The sequence below is a fragment of the Pocillopora verrucosa genome, chromosome 2 (genome assembly GCF_036669915.1).
Source record: "Pocillopora verrucosa isolate sample1 chromosome 2, ASM3666991v2, whole genome shotgun sequence".
NCBI classification, from domain to species: Eukaryota; Metazoa; Cnidaria; class Anthozoa; order Scleractinia; family Pocilloporidae; genus Pocillopora; species Pocillopora verrucosa.
Window position 1 is genome coordinate 13,497,728 of NC_089313.1, and position 18,364 is coordinate 13,516,091.

At 37.6% G+C, this 18,364-nt stretch overlaps 3 protein-coding genes across 3 annotated transcripts; 1 reads left to right on the forward strand and 2 right to left on the reverse strand.

Annotated features, from left to right (window-relative positions):
• The first annotated feature begins 155 nt into the window (after positions 1-155).
• LOC131790618 (synaptosomal-associated protein 29-like) lies at positions 156-1,343 on the forward strand. The gene has a single exon (XM_059107852.2). The coding sequence runs from the start codon at positions 170-172 to the stop codon at positions 893-895; it is 726 nt and encodes a 241-aa protein (XP_058963835.1). The 5' UTR covers positions 156-169; the 3' UTR covers positions 896-1,343.
• A 1,560-nt stretch (positions 1,344-2,903) lies between these two features.
• Positions 2,904-12,477, reverse strand: LOC131790175 (SH2B adapter protein 2). Its single transcript, XM_066162862.1, is given in 11 exon segments — positions 2,904-5,114; positions 5,117-5,399; positions 5,775-5,977; positions 6,502-6,646; positions 6,750-6,805; positions 6,896-7,030; positions 8,058-8,181; positions 8,948-9,058; positions 9,474-9,551; positions 9,553-9,579; positions 11,523-12,477. Coding segments are annotated over 11 exon segments (1,881 nt in total). The 5' UTR covers positions 12,159-12,477; the 3' UTR covers positions 2,904-5,031.
• A 178-nt stretch (positions 12,478-12,655) lies between these two features.
• On the reverse strand, positions 12,656-18,320 carry LOC131790185 (RPA-interacting protein A). The gene is given in 8 exon segments (XM_059107371.2): positions 12,656-12,844; positions 14,451-14,535; positions 15,138-15,199; positions 15,886-15,949; positions 16,470-16,669; positions 17,132-17,229; positions 17,232-17,319; positions 18,215-18,320. Coding segments are annotated over 8 exon segments (732 nt in total). The 5' UTR covers position 18,320; the 3' UTR covers positions 12,656-12,814.
• Positions 18,321-18,364: the final 44 nt, after the last annotated feature.

Below are 18,364 nucleotides of genomic sequence, written 5' to 3' on the forward strand. Positions count from 1 at the left end.
GCTATAAATCACGATGCTTAAAAGTTTCAGGATGTTCTTACTGAATGACTGATCATTGAGAGCTCAATTATTTTGAGTGCGAGCTGCCCCTTATTTGCTAGCGTCACGGATCCGTCATGTGCTTAAAATAGAACTACGAACGACGTCATCGTTTCAAACGGCACACAACATGGCCGCTAACGGTAGGAGAAGTGAGTTTGATTTTAATCGCAAGACAAACCCTTTTGACGACGGTTCCGACGATGAGTTTGAAAAGGTCGATGGAGATGAATTACGAAGTCAGATGCAGATGGCAAGAGAAAGGACAATGGAGAGTACTAAACGTTCTTTAGCCCTGATTGAAGACACACACGACATAGCTGTAAAAACAGGAGAAGAACTCCAATGTCAAGGGGAACAACTGAATCGAGTAGAACGCAACTTAGACAAGATACAGGGCGACATGAAAATTGCAAACAGACACATTAAATCGGTGAACAGCATTTGGGGAGCCATAGGGAATTATTTCAAGAAAGCACCTCAACCGAAAGAAAACACTCAACTGCCTTCGAGTAATACCAGAAGTGGCTTGTCAGGCTTAGAAGAGGACTCATCTCTGTATTATCCCAGTAGGGACCACGGAAGGGATAGCAAAGAGTACGGAGCATGGACAGGAGAAGGCGGTCAATTTCAAAGAAGTAGCTTCTCATCGCGTGACCCGTACGAAAGGGAAATCGACGCAAATCTGGACCTTATGTCACGAGGCTTAGGCCGCTTGAAAGAAGATGCATTGATACTTGGTGGCGAGATCGAACGGCAAAATGAACAGCTGGACGGAATTTTAATAAAAACAGATTTAGCTCACAAAACGGTTGAGGAATCAGATAAAAAAGTTAGACGGATCTTAAGGAAGTAACTGACTTAAATCAAATATTCCGTTTAATCGATTTGCTGAAGACCATTCCTAGCATTGATCTGTGATCGGTCATCGAAAATTCAGTGAAGGGGGAAGGTTTAGATGATTAATTATACTGAACAGGATTCAAAATATAATCACAAAATGAGCCTGAGTTGAAAAAACTTATATTAAACTCTAAACAAGTTCCAATTATTTTTGAGATCGCTACAAGTTTCTGTGAACCTCACAAACTCAATAATTAAATTTTTGGTTTCCATAGCTGAGGTCCGTTGTCTGAAGATAAATAATGTTCCTTTGTAGTTAATATATTTGTTGAAGGTTTGAGTAGTGTAACATTAAATGTAAACAATTGCATTCAATTTCCCAGCCAGTCATGGGTAACACAAATACAGCTTGTTTCTAGTTCCGTTTTATACTGGATAAAACACAGATGAAGTATTTTTTATATTCACTCTTTTGTTTTGCATTTGGGGATAGGGAGTATAACCTATCTAGGAGTTGAATGAAATATTTTCAAACTGTAATTGAAACTTGGACAAGTAACCTGGGATGAACTAGTAGGAAGCACCAATAATTCCAGGTCACTTAGTGACAAGCATTCAATTTCTTGTGAAGTATCACCTCTGAATCAAACAGTAAGTTCACGAGAATAAAGAAAATAATCAGAAACTAAACATCCTTTTGATCATATGCATAATCTCAGTATCACAGAAGGAAGAAAAAGGAGAAAATTCATACTGTTACATGGTTTGTAAGGGTCAAAATTGAATTAATACCAAGCAGAAAGTGGCTGAGCATATGGGAACTCTTAACCCTTTAACTCCCATGAGTGATCAAGACAGAATTTCTCCTTGCAATGTCAATGCAATATCAAGCAGACAAGTGATGAGAACAAAGAAATATATCAAGAAGAGGATTTTTAGTTGACCCACTACCAAATTCTCAGAACTAACATCATAAGAATTGTATAGCAGACAGTACGGAAAATTACCGATGAGATCTTGGGAGTGAAAGGGTTAAAAATAGCTTTTATCTTCTAAGTCCCCTACACCTTCAACTCCTAGGAGTGGCTAGCATCTTATTTTTCCCAACAATAACACCCTTGAATCAAATATTTAGGTCACAAGAATAGAGAAAATGATTATCAACCAAAGAAGCTCTTGATTGTGAACCTTCAGGGACTTCAGGAAAAGTGTTTAGAACAGCATGGGGAACATGTAAACTGATGTTAGGATGTTGTTGCCACCAAAATTATTGGGTGTTTCTTTCTTTTGACATTACTCTTTTTTTTTCTTGCCTTTGTCACTTTTCAATCAAGTTCTTTCATTTTCATATTGTTATAAGTTCTTTCATTTTCATATTGTTATTAGTTCTTTCATTTTCATATTGTTACCTTTTTTAGAATAAGTTTTCTTTGTTTGTGTTATGCGTATAGGTTCTTTACCTTAGATTTTATTAATTCAGCTTTAATCATTTAACTTGCACCGTGCCATTGTTTTCTTCATGTTTTACATCATCTTTAACCAGCCAGGATCTTGTACAATGTTTGTAAGGGTCTTTTTGTTGTCTTTATTTTATTTCTCATTTGTCAGTTTTTTGAAACTTATAATTGTAGTAACTTGTTATTTGTTAATCCCATTTTGGCAACTGCTTCAAATGTTTATTCCACTCCAGTTGTTATCTTCACTTCAACACTTCAGTTTATTTCATTTGTTGAATATCAACCCTTTAACTTCCAAGATCTCATTAGTAATTCTCTTTACTGTCTGCCATACAGTTCTTGTGATGTCAGTTTGGAGAATTTGGGATTGGATCAACTTATAATCCCCTAATTGATATTTTTCTTTAATCTCATCACCTGTCTGCTTGATATTATATTGATATTGTGAGGAGAAATTCTGTCTTGGTCACTCATGGGAGTTAAAGGGTTAAAGAGTGTGCATGGACAAGTGATTTTGGTCCCAATAGGGTGTAAAGGGTTAACACAAGAATGCATTCCCATAGCTTCATTAAAAAGACACTTTAATTCATTGCTAAAAGTTCAGCTGTATCAAAAGTTCAAAATAATACTTATCAATATGCTTTCAGTAATGTAATCAGTACTCAGGCACGAGATTTAGAGACACTTTACAGCACTCTCTTGGGTATGCCAACCTGAGCACCAGTTTTGTAAGCTAAAAAATTTGCTAAATTTGACATTTGAATCCTGTGGGGATGATGGAATGTAGCAGAATCTTTACAAGTGTGTCATACAGCCCATGATAAAATTTCCCTATAATCACCTCTAAAATTAAAAAAAAAACCTGAATCACTGTACTTCATAATGGAAACTTCAGGTTCACTTTCACCCAAAAACTCCTCGTGTTTCCACTTCTCAAATTTTATCATTAACAGGATGCTATTGCAATCTACTCATGAAAATATTTAGAACATAATTCCCTGTGTTTTCACCTGAAATTTTTAGGAACAATAAGTAGAGACCTGTTGAACTACATCAGCATAATCCAACCATTACTTTCAATAAAGATGCAAAGAATTATTGACTAATAACATAACAATTATTGTTCCAACATACTGTTAAAAATCATTTATCCTTTCATGTGAAATGTTTCTTTCTTACAAAATTCTTATATATTTGCAACAACAACATAGCTGGAACATATCAGGTAATGAAATATGATAAATTAAATATCAAAAAGGAAGAATTAAAAGTAAGAGACAATACAATAATTTCTGGTGCAAGAGTTGAGTGTTTGGGCAATAGGCCATTTTTCAGTTGTGTAGTTAGTTGCCAAGCCTTTGATTGGGAGTGAGGCTGAAGGTGACCTTGTTGTGATAGAGACCAGTATTTAGTTAGCATGCTAACAAAGTAATTTGCATTTGAAAAGCAACAAGGTTTGTCTCATAACAAGGTCAACCTTAGCCTCACTCCTGTGAAAGGCTTGGCAACCAAGCACACAACTGTAAAATGGACTAATTCTAATAGAATCTTAAAATAGTTCCCATACAAATTAAAGTAACTAGGTATAAAATAATATAAAATAAAAACTTCATTATTTAGACCTCATAGTGGCAATTGCATACTTAGGTAATCAAATGTTTTCATGTTCATGTTGAATTGTACAATGGTCTATTTTACAGTTGTGTGCTTGGTTGCCAAGCCTTTGAACAGGAGTGAGGCTAAGGGTGACCTTGTTACAACACACTAAAACCTTGCTGCCTTTCAAATGTTAATTACTTTGCTATCATGTTCACTACATACTGGTTTCTATCACAACAAGGTCACCTTCAGCCTCACTCCAAATCAAAGGCTTGGCAGCTAAGTACACAACTGTAAATTGCCCCTATTAATTGTTTTTTTCAAGTGATAATATTTGATTAATTGTTAATAATTTACACTTACTTTCGTCTTTCAGCATGCAATTTAAGCTGTATGCATTGTTTGGGGCATACTCTCAGCCAATGGGCATGCTGAAAGTTTGGCATGTATATTAAAAATCACAAACTTAAGAAAGAGAAAGCAAATCTAATTGCACTATGAGGCTTTCTGTCTTACGTATTCAAATTACAAAGCATAAATAAATACAAAAATATTATCACATTGTTGGGCCAAGTGCTACTGATCACACTTCACTGAAGATTTATGTTACCATAGCCAAACAAAGGGAACTAATGCATGACAATTTATTAGGCTGGAAAGGATTCAAGAAAAAACCTCATATTTTTTGTTTACAGTACAAAAGACAATAACTGTTCTAGGCATGACTGCTTGGTAATTATCAGGATCTGGCGAATGAAGATAGCATTTGAAATGAGCAAAAGAGCATTCAGACCATTTACTTGGGGAACAATCTGTTCGGTTTACCTCTGTTCCAGGCATTCTACATGTATGTACTCTGACATTGCTTCATTTTGTGGCATTGTTGTTATCATTACTCCCTTTGCAAATGAAAGCCTGGAACAGGCTAAGTTACTTCTCCATTTTATGACCTGTAGAGGCTTTCAGAATGGTAGTTACTTCTGTCTAGATCACAGGGAGACTTAAATCAGTCTCACTTTAAATACTGTAAACATTAATTTTATATAAAAAATTAACAGAAGAGCATACAACTTTTGAAATTTAGCCTTCAAATTCAAACAAAGGCATACTGATTTTCAACTGCCCTTGAATGCGCCTGGCCATTAGCCGTATTTGATGCAATTCGAACAGAGCCCCTTGGATGGTTGCTGCTCTAGTTATCCTGTTTACATGAAGGCTGTGAGAACGGCGCAGACCACCTTCACCTCCATGGCCTACATGGGTGCGCTGCAAGGAGCTTCCAGGTTGGGGTGAACCAGAACTTGTGTAGACCACAAAATTTGTGAGCATTACGTCAGAAGGTCCACCACTCTCTAGCGGAATTGGATTAGCTCGAAAGTGCTCCAGCATTTCAAAAATGCTCTGAAACCAGAGATGCTGGACACGACATTGGCCCTCCACGTTCAAGGCAAGTCTGAGATGCTGAAATTTGGATAATTTCAAATTGAGCATTGACTAAATAAGCCCTTAATTACATAAAAATCAAATTTAAATTGATAACTATAAGTCAGAACACAGCTGAAAGGCTAGAGGCAAAGACAATAGTCACTTCAATTTTTCAGCAAATTTTGGAAGTGCTCCAATATTGCTGAATTTTCACTTAATATGAGACAGCTTTCTCTAGACCGGGTTCATACAATTTACACTTCTATGACTTTCAGGTTTCCCATGACCTGTAAAACAATGAAAGAAAAAGGCATCCACCTTCCAAGCCACAATTTTAACAAGTCTTTCTATGCATTGGAAGCTTAAAACCTTTGATTTCCCAAAGAAACAACCAAAACAATGGATATTTACCTTTGCTCTCCCTTGGTAATTAAATGTTAACACATATTCCCCTCTCCTTGTCTCACTTTGCCTTATTAGGAATATCCCATGCCACTGCTGGCCTCCCTGTGACACCAGATGAGAGGCCTCTATTCTTGGCAGGGTTCCATGGAACCATGGGTAATTTGCAAGAGGGTGATTTTCCATAGAAGCTGTAACCCACACTGTGTTTTCTGAAAGAAAAAATAATAATAAAGATAAAATATCTTTACCATTTCAAGAAAAAGTCTTGATGAAGGGGCCACTGAGTCTCAGAGCTTCAGCTCAAAGAATTTAAAGTAATTTAAATTTCAAGGGAGTAACCCACATTAAGTCATGAAATGGATCAAGCCAATTTAAATCTTTCTTTCTAATCATACTTAGTTATATGCTTCCTTTAGTTATCAAGAACAACTACCATTTTGTGTAAAATCACAGTTCAACTCTCTGATTTTGAACAGAAGACCTTAGAACTGTTGTGGCATTCCTTAGAAAATAAAAATTCTGTGTCTTATCTTTCAGTGTATCTACCACTTTCTTAATCATTCCATAATTATAAACAGAATTGTCTAACCTTGTCACCATAATGAGAAAGTCATTTAAATTATACGAAGTCCACATAATCTCCCAGACTTCTAAAGTTTTAAACAACCTCTGAAAACAATACTATTGCACTAATGAATGATTGATATACAAAATAATATGATAAAGAATTCTCCTTCATTAGTTGATTGTGGTGCTCCTTGAGCAGAAATCTGCCGCAACAGATCAGGCTGATTAGGGGGAAGAGAGCGGTGTCGCCTCACTGCTGGTTGGAGATCTTGGAGGAAGCTCCGGAGGAGGACGGCCATGGGGTAGATCATCTGTAATGTTAACATTAAGTACAACAATTTTTTTGTAATGCTCACAGAAGAGCAAACACATTCACAATTATATACATCTTTCCCATAATCACTATTATCGCACATTACCATATCCAAAAACAAAAGGATCCAAATTAAAATTTTGAGCCACATTTGGAACTGAATCACAATAAAAAACAACCATATAATAATGAAATATCTTAAAAAAATAATGCTAAGTTTGACAACAACACTATCCTATAAACAGACCTTGGTTAGTGGGGGTCTGAGGACCATGAGGTGAAGAAAATGATCCTGTGGATCTGTTCTGTATTTGAAGTGACGAGGGAGTGTAAACATTCCGTCTTTTTGCTAAATTGGACACGGCCTCTGTGGATTTTTTATCTGGACAATGACAAAAGCCAGAGTTTACAGTTATTAAACTGAATATATATTCACAGTTGTGTGCTATGTTCCCAACATGCCTTTACGCAGGGGAAAGGTAGTTTGCCTGGGGTTGATAACTAGCCTTTCTCTGTTTCACTTCAAAATTAGCCTTAGTATTGCTTTCTCAAAAAAAATAAAGGTCACATCAGCCCCATGGCCAGTGGTCATCTAACTCTGGACCACTTCCAGTTACTAGTAAATGTTTGGTATCCTAAGGAAAAATTTCTCTAGGATCATAAAAGAAACTTGAAATATCTACACATAGGTGACTTCATGGTTATACATATATACCAACTCCCCCGAATTATCCAAGAGTCTCCAAGATACAGAGCCAATCTTCTGCTCTCCTACAGGTGACCAAAATTCCCAGATAAAAGGAAGTTTGGATCAGTTGTCCATAAAAAACTAAGATTTAAGCTTCATATGTTCCAAAATTCCAAAAATCATCTGGCTTCTTATGCTTGTATTAAGGTTTCTGGCTTCATTTTCTTGTGTGATGCATGTTGTTCATTGCAAAACAAAAATAAGAGAGGTTCTTCTTTGTTACTCCTATAAGCAAGAGTCCGATTGGATGGATATTTCAACCAATTGAAGTCCCTAACAGATAGATCCACGTTTTTCCTGAGAAATTGCTCAGTAGGGGTAAGGGGGGGTGGTAAGGGGGAGGGGGTGGGAAGGGGAGGGGCATGTAAAGGGGGGGGTGGTAAGGGGGTCACATTGGCAAATTCGATCACAATGGCAATAACATTGTTCAAGTAGAAAACGTGCAAAATAGAAAACATGCAAAACAGAAATATTTCCCAGAAATGGTTGGACTTTGGTAAAGAGCAAGGATTCGTAAGGGAATGGGGGAGTGTCTTGCAAGAGCAAAATGTTTATTTCCTTCAGTCAGCTAGTATTCAAGTCTTGTTTTGTTCTTATTCTGCAAAAATGCTTTGAACTCAATATCAAATTTTAATGCAAAAATGGAATAAATATCACTTGCCTGCAGGGTAACTGTCCAGTCTGACTCTTCGTGCTTGACCATCTCCAAGTTTAGCTCCCACTACTGAGTTTGATACAGCCACTGCATTTGCTGGGGTACTTGGGGGAAGGGCTGCCTCTGCACTCTCTCATCAGAACCAGATATTGATGGACCACTGCAGACAGCAATAAAGAACAGCATGACAAATGAGCATAGAGGGACAAACCACAGCCCTACTATTATAATTCGAGCATTTTCATACATAAAGTTTTGATTAGTACTTCTGTGATTCCCACAGTGTTAAAAGTGGTTTCCATAAATCATTGTATGAATGGGTACAACTGTATTAACCCTTTAACTCCCAAGATCTGATTGTTAATTCTCTATTCTACCTGCCACACATTTCCTTTTTAAGTGTTTACAAGGATTTGGTGTTCAATCAAGATAGTATCTTGTACCTGATAAGTTTGAGTAATCTCACTACCTGTTTGCTGGATAATGTATGGATATTACAGGGAGAAGTTACATGTTAATCACTTTCGGGAATTAAATGGTTAAAAACAGGGAGATCTATCTGTCAGCTGGCTGCTGTTGGAAACTGACCCCTAGCTGAAGATGTAGACCAAACACCATTCAGAATGATTTGTGTGTTCCTGTTACAAACAGTTCAGTAACGAACTAAAGACAAAAGAAGTGTGATGTCACTTGCACTGACAAAGGGCTAACTCCTAAGACATCAGCTTAGGAACTCTTCACGCTGGCTATCAAACAGAAAAAGTTTGATGTGCAGCCCATTAAAAGCTAAAGCCCAATATTGCCCAAGAAAAGTTAAAGGAAACCTTTCTCACGGAGTAATACTGCACTCTCCAAATTAATAACAACAGCAGAAAACAATTTATTCAGCCCTTCACCTTTGACTGGTGACCCCTGATCTTCTTCCATGCATTTCTTATCTCAGCCAGCCACTCATCCATTTCCTCCTTGTGATTAGCTGCTAGCATGTATTCTCTCTTGTTTACAGCCTGTAGAAAAAAATTAACAGATCCACTGTAAACAAAACTAATACATCAAGGTGTCTAAGAGAAAGTTAAATGTAGATGTCCTAGGAGTTAAACTTGGTGCTATTGGATTTGTGAAGGTCTGCTAGCAAGGTTACACCTCATGGAAAAATACATTTTTAACATAGAGAGATGCTTATTAGGTCTTATTACCCAAAAATGCAAGACAAAGAAAAAGTCTGAGTCCCTTTTAGGAATCTGGAGCAAAGAATTTGTCATCTGTCATAGATAAGATTTTCTGACCTTTGCTTAATTAAGCATATTTATTCATAAGCGAAAGCTTTAAACTATGCTGATCCTTAGTGTGAAGGATGTGTATCCCATACATGCGTTCAGTAAAGGGGGGGATAAGTATATGTGTATAATTACATGGCAAAACCTTGAATGACAAAACACATTCTCCCATCCTGGCAGCTCCAACTTCTGTTGCAGGCCTTGCTTCATGAATGAGGAAGCAAGAATATTACTGTCTTTGGTTTGGGTGACTATAGAAATGAAAACAAAAAACACCCTCCTACAAGCAAAAAAAGTCCAGTTGAATTTGCTTAATTGTTTCAACACAATACAGGTTCAATTGTAGGAAGCACCACTAAAGTCCTAGGTGATTTTTGAGAGACTATTAGATTCCCATACAAAATTATCCCTCTTTCCTCTTGAGGAAAAAGAGGGTGAGATACAGATGTTGGTAAAAACTAGATGGATATACGAACCCATTATTGGGGCTGGCCAACCAATCAACATGGGTTAAACTTATACCTTGCAGGAGTGGTTAAAATGGAACCATTATTTCTAGGGGACTGGTTATCAAGATCTTGGTTGCAAAACCAAGATTTTCCATAAACCAAAGAAATACAAACCAATACCCTACTTCTCCTCTAGGAATGAACTAACACTATTATTATAAGAAGATTAATGTGTAAAGTGAGGTATTGAAACACCTGAACCAGCCCCTTAGTTTACATTAGTCCATGAAAACAGTGGTGGAAAATGTTATTATGGTATTAATGGCTAGCTTCTTGAATAAACAAGATAAATTATGGTTGATGGCCTTGGGGGATATATTCCTTCTTATCTAAAATAAAAAAATGCTTGTGTCGACTTTTTGCTATGCAATAAATATTTAAGAGAACATGAAAATTTGCAACGTGTTGCCTTAAGAATTATTGGGCCAGCTCCCAGTTTGTTTGAAAGCTCGGGTGGTCCAAAATGGCAAAGCTCTATTTCTCTCCTAAACTTTAAATGTGTTTTCTTTACACCAATAGATCGTTCTTCAATAACAAACTGCGTAATACATCAGTCTTGCTCACTCAAGGTTGCAATATCTGCCTTTTCTTTGCAAACATTTTTCAAGGACTTCAGCTTCATAATTGCCTCCTTCAAAATTTGTTAAACCCAAAAAAACTGAAAAAAAGCTGAGCCCAATATTGAAACAAGCCTAGACCTTAATCCAACTCAAATAGGAGAAAGGAGACAAAACTGTATCAGTTCTTTTCGCTGATTAGTTTGTCTTTTTTGGGAAAGATGAGGGAAAGAAGAATGACCAGACTTTTTTATGTCATAGTTCCCTCTGACTTGGCCACTGATATGGTCTGTTTGTCCTCCCTTGGCGATCCATGAATATGAGGTTTGCAGCTAACTCTAATGGTCTTGTTCTTGATGGCATTCAATTGTTTTTCATTTTCTCTTTGCTCAATGCATTGACGAATCTTGTGTGCAACCCACACTTAAAACATTAAGAAAAGGAAAGGAAAAAAAATTGAACTACAGGTAAATACACGATATATCTACCCAAACAAGATTCATTCCAAAATAACACACGTATTGACTACCAAAATACTATGAAAAAAAAAAACGACACTTCAATGTTTAACTATCAAACATATCGTTTAAAAACCCTCTTTATTTCCCAAAGAAACAAATAAATTGAATTTCACTAACATGGAAAAAAAAAAACCATAATTCCTTCCTAGATCCAATTCTTAATTCCGATCTGAATCCAAAAATAACTACAAATATATCGCCGTAGATCAAGGAAGTGATAAATCAGACCTTAAACCGTTATATAGCAAGAATGGAAAAAAAGGAAGATACATCATAATGGGCCCGCTACATTTTCCTGATGGCTTTAAGCTAAACAGGTGATCACGGTCAACTTTCGATCGGTTGAAAAATTTTGACTTAACATTCATCCTGGCGATAAGCTGTAAAACAAGAAGGGAAAAGTTTCACACCGAGTCCATTCATGTTTTGATTAAGTATTAACACCCTTAAAAACCTCAAGAGACAATACAAATACATAGGCAACATTGTGAGTTAATGGAGCGATAAGGGAAAATGACCAACCAGGTGGTCGGTTGACTAGAAAGCAAAGAGATCAAAACATAAAACCTGTTCCTCAAATTAGAAATTTCGATCTCTGTTGAATTACCTTTGGAGGTGTATAAAACTCCAACATAAACCCTCCAGGTGCTTTGAACAGAACCACTCGACATTTCTGCCAAAAGAAGTCCTCTGTATTCATTCCACTTTCCAAGTTCATTAAATAGTTCATGACTCCTTCGCGTTTGACAGAAGTTGTCAGTTTCGTCTCCAGAAATTGAGCTCTTTGATCTTCCAGATCTCTCCTCGTTTCCGCCTGTTTGGCAGGAGGTAACTCTTCGTTCGCATTGCGTTTGAAAAATCCTTTCACGTCCTTTAATTTCTCAAGGAATTTGAAGCTGGATTCACTTGTTTTCTTCTCTGGAGCTTTAAATGTGCCCGTGAGATGAACGCTTGAACCCCAATCGTCTGGACCGAACACATCGGTCGGCGAGTCGGGGGCCTCGAGGTCCAGAAATCCGTCTTGTTTATGCACCTCTACGTCAAATGCTTGAAGGAAATGCTCGACAAAACGCTTAGAAAATGTACCAGATGCTCCCGATACATCAAAAACTGGGTTGTCTCTTACAAATTGAAGGAATTCATTGGCGAAATTGATCGCCGCTACTTCGCCCCGGTCTTTACAAAACTCTTCCCATCGCCCCGTTGGAAATTTTGTGCCGACCTCGCCATTGTAACAAGCCATGAAAGCAACGTGATGTTACCTAGCCATTCTACGATGACAGTTCGGAATGGAAGGACAACATTTCTGACACAGGCCCCATAAGATGACCATTTGCCGCAATTTCTAATGGCTCTTTACTCAAGTTCTGAATTTGCGGAAGACTTCAAAACAAGATGCGCGTTATCCTGTAGAAAGCTGCGCCGTTCTGTTGTCGCTCTAATCCTTCAGGAAATTATCGGACAGTTTCGGTCGCTATTTTCTTATCAGGTATAAGTTGGATTTTCTTTTCTTTCTTAACTGAAAATAAAGTTATCAGCACTCTTATAGATCTAATGATCGAAAGAAAAGTAAATGGTATTCCGGAAGTCACAACTACGTGTGCGTGCCTATGCAGTTTCCGGTTCTCATGAGGCCCAACATTTGATTGGTTATCAGCCAAAAAACTGAAACACCGGATACTTAAAATTTACTATAAATCATTATGAAACCACAATAACTCTTCAAGTAGAGCCAAAAACTTTATTTACACTCAACTAATAAGGATCTATTACAAATTCTGTACACGACTAAATGATAATTTTAGTACATATCTCGTTCACTGAGATAAAATTTCGCAATTGCTGAACTCTTTAACTTCCTCTTTCCTTGAGGAAAATTCTTCTTCTACATTTTTTGCGTCAAAGAACGATGAACAAGAAATCACACGCCTGAAACAGAGATAGAAAGGATGGAGGTGGTTAGAGAAAAATTCTACCTTAAGTAATAAGAAAATGCGTTTTCCTATATAAATACCAAATTTAAAAACATCAAGAGAAAACGGATTGGTATGTTCTTTTAAGCCTTGTGACTAAGAACCACCGGTTTGCCTTGGCATGAAACACTGGCTATTTTAAGTAGTTTGCGTTTTCCCTTTGGTGGTCAAGAGGGGTGGGGGGAGGGGGGAGGTGGAGAGGCCTTTACTATATTGATGTCATAGTGTCCTGTGTACAACGCTGACTGAGAATGGATTATTACTTTAATTACTTTAGACAATCATAAGCTACTGTTGTGGTTCGAAAACGTGAAAGAATACGGAGACGAGCAAAAACGGGATGTCTTTAACTATTTTTGCGTGACTTTTTGTTCAAACGCACACGATTTCTGAATGTCTGCTGAGCAGCAAGTTGACTGCAACCACGCGGTGTCACTGCGGATTTAGATCCACCTTGAACTTTTTTGAGGTAAACTTACATAGCTTTTGAAACCTTCCTACGTTTTTCTTAACCCCTTAACCCCTAAGAGTGACTAGCATCTAATTTCTCCTTACGAAATCAGCCCTGAATAAAACATTAAGGTCACGAGAATAAGGGAAATGATCAACAAAGAAAGAAGCTCTTGATTGTTAGACAAATTCTCCTTTTCAAAACCTGAAGAAATGTACTGAATAGTATGGAGAATATGCATACTGATGTTAGGGTGTAAAGCCAAGGAATAGCCAATTTCACGTCGCAGATCGAGAATAAGGCGTGGGTTTTCAGGTAAAAAGAAGTCGCCGATGGAAAAAGAAGTCGTTAATGAAAATAAAAAGAACGTCCGGGTAGAAATAAAAGGCAAGGATGCAAAGCAGAAGGTGTGAATGGAAAAAAAGAACTCGCGGAATAAACAAGGAAGTCGCGGGAGGAAACAAAATCAGTAGCGGGAACAAGAGGAAGGCACGGAAGTCGATGTTCCTTCCCAGCCACCGTGTGCAGATGAAAAACAATTACGACAATCAGTTCCAGTCCGTCAAAAGAGGCATCGTTTATTTTGTGGAGTTTTTTATTGTTGTGTTGTTTAGCTCCTCCTCTCGCGCGAGTTTCGTCCGTCACACTTGCCTCCTACTTGCCTATTCTTATGTAAAAAAAGCAAGAAAACCCCTTCACGTAGACAAGTCCGTTAGACGCAGGCTAGGAAATGCATAGATAAGAATTCCTAATAGCATTAGGGTTTCATGGGTTAATGGCTGACAAACGCAGGTAACGGTTATAATCATATGTTGTGAATAATCAGTTTAGATCCTGCGATAAGATTGGGTCGGTCTGTTATGGTCCGGAATGTGGTCTTGTTAATACAGTGAAAAATGAAATTCCAATTCCACAGCCGTTCTCTTCAGAACAACATCACACAAAGGTTTACACAACGTCATCGTCTTTTACAACAAGGCTCGCACTATTAATCGTATTAGCATCGATTTGTCACTACATAAATTAAGAAAAAAAGACAAACTGTGCAAAACCCGTGAAAGAAATTAAATGCTATGCTCTTTGGTTATAGAAAGTTCATCTTTCTTCTCACCTTACACAGAGCAACAAGATTGCTTACTGCCACCTCTTGTAAAACTGATACGCAAAACTCTGGTTCCATTGTGCAACCTTGTTCTCTGCCAAAAAAACAGAAAATAAAAGAGAACAGGCAATGAATGAAAAATAAAATAGGCCAGGAAAAAAGTGACAAACACACTTAATTCTTACACATAACCAAAGGCATGCTCATGGGAACGCCTTTAAGTCTGCGCAAAGACCGCTCCAAAATAGTGTCGCCTTTCTTTTCACTCTTTCTTCATTTTTTTTTCTTTTCATGATAATTAACTAAAACTGAATTTATCTCTATTAGTCTTCTCCAAAACCAGCAATAGTAAAGTATTATCTGCAAGGGCCATTTCCAAATTACCTTTGTCCTCCTTTTTAAAACTAGGCTTGGCGCTCAACCACTCATATGAAAATGAATTTCATTTGCATGTGAATAAAAACTTATAATCATATAAAAGGATGAGCACCAGGACTTACTCTGAAAAAGAGACCAAAGGTAATTCAGAAATGGCATATTGGTACATCCAGTTAGAGATTATTCCAATTTCTGTAGCATGAAGCAATCAGGAGCTATGCTAATCCCCCTTGGAAGAGAAGCTGGCCCACTGCAACATTTAGTTGGTAAAGTAAGGTAGCAAATTCCTACGGCACAACTCACAAGTTGAAAACTTACCTATGGATTGTTAATGCCCCATCAATCTGGTTTCTGAGATAGGTCAGGTTTAGTGCATCATGCTGAAGGATCACAAAGAAAAATTCCTTATGTGTGATGAGCAAAATTATGTTTGGTTCTTACTGATGATCTATTGGAGATCAGATGCATAGATGATGTTACCATTATAAACGTTTTGCTTTTCTATTATATAAACAAATAGAGTTCACCACACAGTGGATCTATACAATTATAGATCAATGAAGATGCCAGAATATTGTAAGAAAATCAGCAACGCACCTTGTGTGCCACCACTTTGTGCTAACAACAGTTTGATGTCATTTAAGTTTATCACTGAACAGAAACATGGCAGCATGAAATCTATTTTTCTTTAATATCTCACCAGGCAATTAGTTCAACAATCAAGAGCTTCTTTCATTGGTGATTATTTCCTTGGTTCTCATGACCTAGCTTAATTTGAGATTCAGGGGTGGTATCGCATTACAACTTCATGGCAATTTAAGTGTGTCATTCAGAAATGGGTGTTACCACTGGATTTTGTGCACAGAAGGCTCAATTTATTCCACTATTCTTTAGGGTATTCACTTCGGGAGCCATGTAGAACTGCCAAAAGCATAATAACTAAGTTTGGATTCATTCGATCTGTAAAAGGTGAGATCTTCTGGAGGAAGGGAGAAATCAGATGCTAGTCATTCATAGGAGTGAAAGGGTTAAACTAAACAAACTTCAAAAATCACAGTAATCCCACCTCAGTATCAATTCTGATTCCACAAGCACAGAAGACGACCTGTTTGTTCTGATGTAATGGATTTCTGTTACCAAGATAGAAAAGAAAGATAATCTAACAAATCATAGAAAATGAGGGCTCTCATTAACAAAGCTCCCATCATGGAAAATTGGTTCAAGAAGTACTGGGAAAGGACAGAGAAATAAAGGCATAGCAATATGGCTATTCTAAAACAAAATAAAAGAACTTGGGTGGGTAATGGAATGGGGGTAGAGGATGGGGGGGGGGACAAAACAAGATGGAGAATACTCGCTTACAAGCTTTTAACCTTTAGTTTAACCCCCATGAAGGACAACAATACTTTTGCAAGGCATCTTGTTGTTTTTAGTCCTTAAATCTCACTCCATTTCCTGAATTCAAGCTTTACACCCTAACATCAGTGCTGGAGTGCTGACAAAGAGAATTTGTTCAACAATCAAGAGCTTCTTTAGTTGGTGACCATTTCCTTTATTCTTGTGATATTAATGTTTGATTCAGGATTGATATTGTCAGGAGAAATTAGATGCTAGTCACCCAACGATTAAGTATGGTAAGGGTTCACCAACCTTTTGCAGACTGGGCAAATGACAGAATCCTCTGTTCCAAGACTTTCAATAGCTGCACATAGAGAAGATTCCTCGAACTTCAGATTTTCCTCATACTGGGCAAGAATGTTTCTTTCTTCATCCATCAGTTCCTTTTGAATTTCATCCAGTAAAGACAGAACCTCATCAAGGGAAGTATCCTCTGAACAATCTAACTCAAGCTTATAGAGAGAGAGAATGAATGATTCAAGATTTAAGTAAAGCTGAAAAAATGATACAAGTTAATTGATATATCTCCAGCATGTTTAAACTAATTTCTATATTGACTGAAAAGGTATCATAAGTATTAAAAGCACATCATTTATGTATAAAACTTGTGGACTGTTCAATGCTCTAAGCCAGTATACTCCTGGGTGGAGAGAAACACTGTGAAAGTGTTTTGCCAAAGAACACAATGCAAAGCCAGGTCTTGAATGCAAACCTCTCAACACAAAATGCTCCATTGGAACAACACACCTGATTGGGCCAACATGCCTGATTAGGCCAACATGCACCATTGGGCCAAAATCTACCATTGGGCCAACATGCACCATTGGGCCAACATGTTACATTGGGCCAACTGCACTATTGGGCCATCATGTACCACTGAGCCATTACATCTCCCTAGCACTAGTTTTACTAACCCCTTTAAATGGTGTGCATGACCTTCTGGTTGGACGCCATGGTGAAAGTTCTTGATTTTCTTCACTAAGCCTACGCCATTCTTCATCCATCACTTCGTTACAAAAGAGGAGTCATTTGTCTCACAACTGGCTTGCCTAAATCTCTCCACAAATTTCTGCCTCCCATTTTTGAGCCTGTCCAAGCACCTCTAAAGAGATTTTAAAAACAAGTAGAGATGCCAGTTCAACCAAAAGTGAAACACAAAGATCTAAATAAAGGCTTGAACTAACAAGAGATTTTTAGTGCATTCATAATGCTGGCAAGAATCCAGATGTAACACAGACACAGGACATATAGAGTTGTTAGTAGAATTCTTGTCATTTAATCCTGTTACTCCCATGAGTGACTAAGACAGAATTTTTCCTTACAATATGAACACAAAATCAAGAAGACAAGTGATGAGAACCAAGAAAATTAACAATTGGGGGATTATTAGTTGATCCAATACCAAATTCTCAGAAGTTACATCAGAGGAATTGTATAGAAGACAGTAAGGAGAATTACAGATGAGATCTTGGGAGTTAAAGGCTAAATATCTATCAAAAGAAGAGGGTGACAAAAGTTGGACACTTCAGGTATATTTTCATAAGGACTGACTAAAAATCAGCCTCACTCATTCACTTTTCAGAAGGCACCAATAAAAGTTTGCTTTTCTGCCATCTTAGGGGGAAGATTGGAATTAAAATAATTGAATCTCTCGGCTTTTTAAAGCCCTCAACGCACTCCTATTCCCCCCCCCCACCCCACCCCACCCGCTTCTTTATCGAGCTTCTGTGTTTTGCTAAATGGTCCTCTCCAAAAGAGTGTGAACTCATAAAACTATGGCGACACTAATGTAACTTAAGTAACGTTGCTGAAGATTATAAAAAAGTACTAAGTTTTCGTGCGCTACGATCACAAGAGCGAAAACTGATAAAAACTAACTCTAAAAACTAAGAGACATTTATTAAAGTCACGCACCGGGATATGAAATCGAAAAGAAGTGAAAACTGGCTTGAAAATATCACAAACATCGTCATTGGAAGACGTAAATATCATCGTACCTTTCTATACTGTTCTTTCCAGGGCGGTGTGCTGCACTTGTATTGCGAACGGTGTCGAGACATTGGATCTGGGCTTTTCGGAAAATAATCTGCTGTTGCCGCCATATTTCTTCTTCCCGCGAATGATCACCACGAATGAGAGATTCTTCC

Excerpts from the sequence above, each read along its gene's own strand:
- LOC131790618 (XM_059107852.2), top strand. The coding sequence starts at position 170 with ATGGCCGCTAACGGTAGGAGAAGTGAGTTTGATTTTAATCGCAAGACA.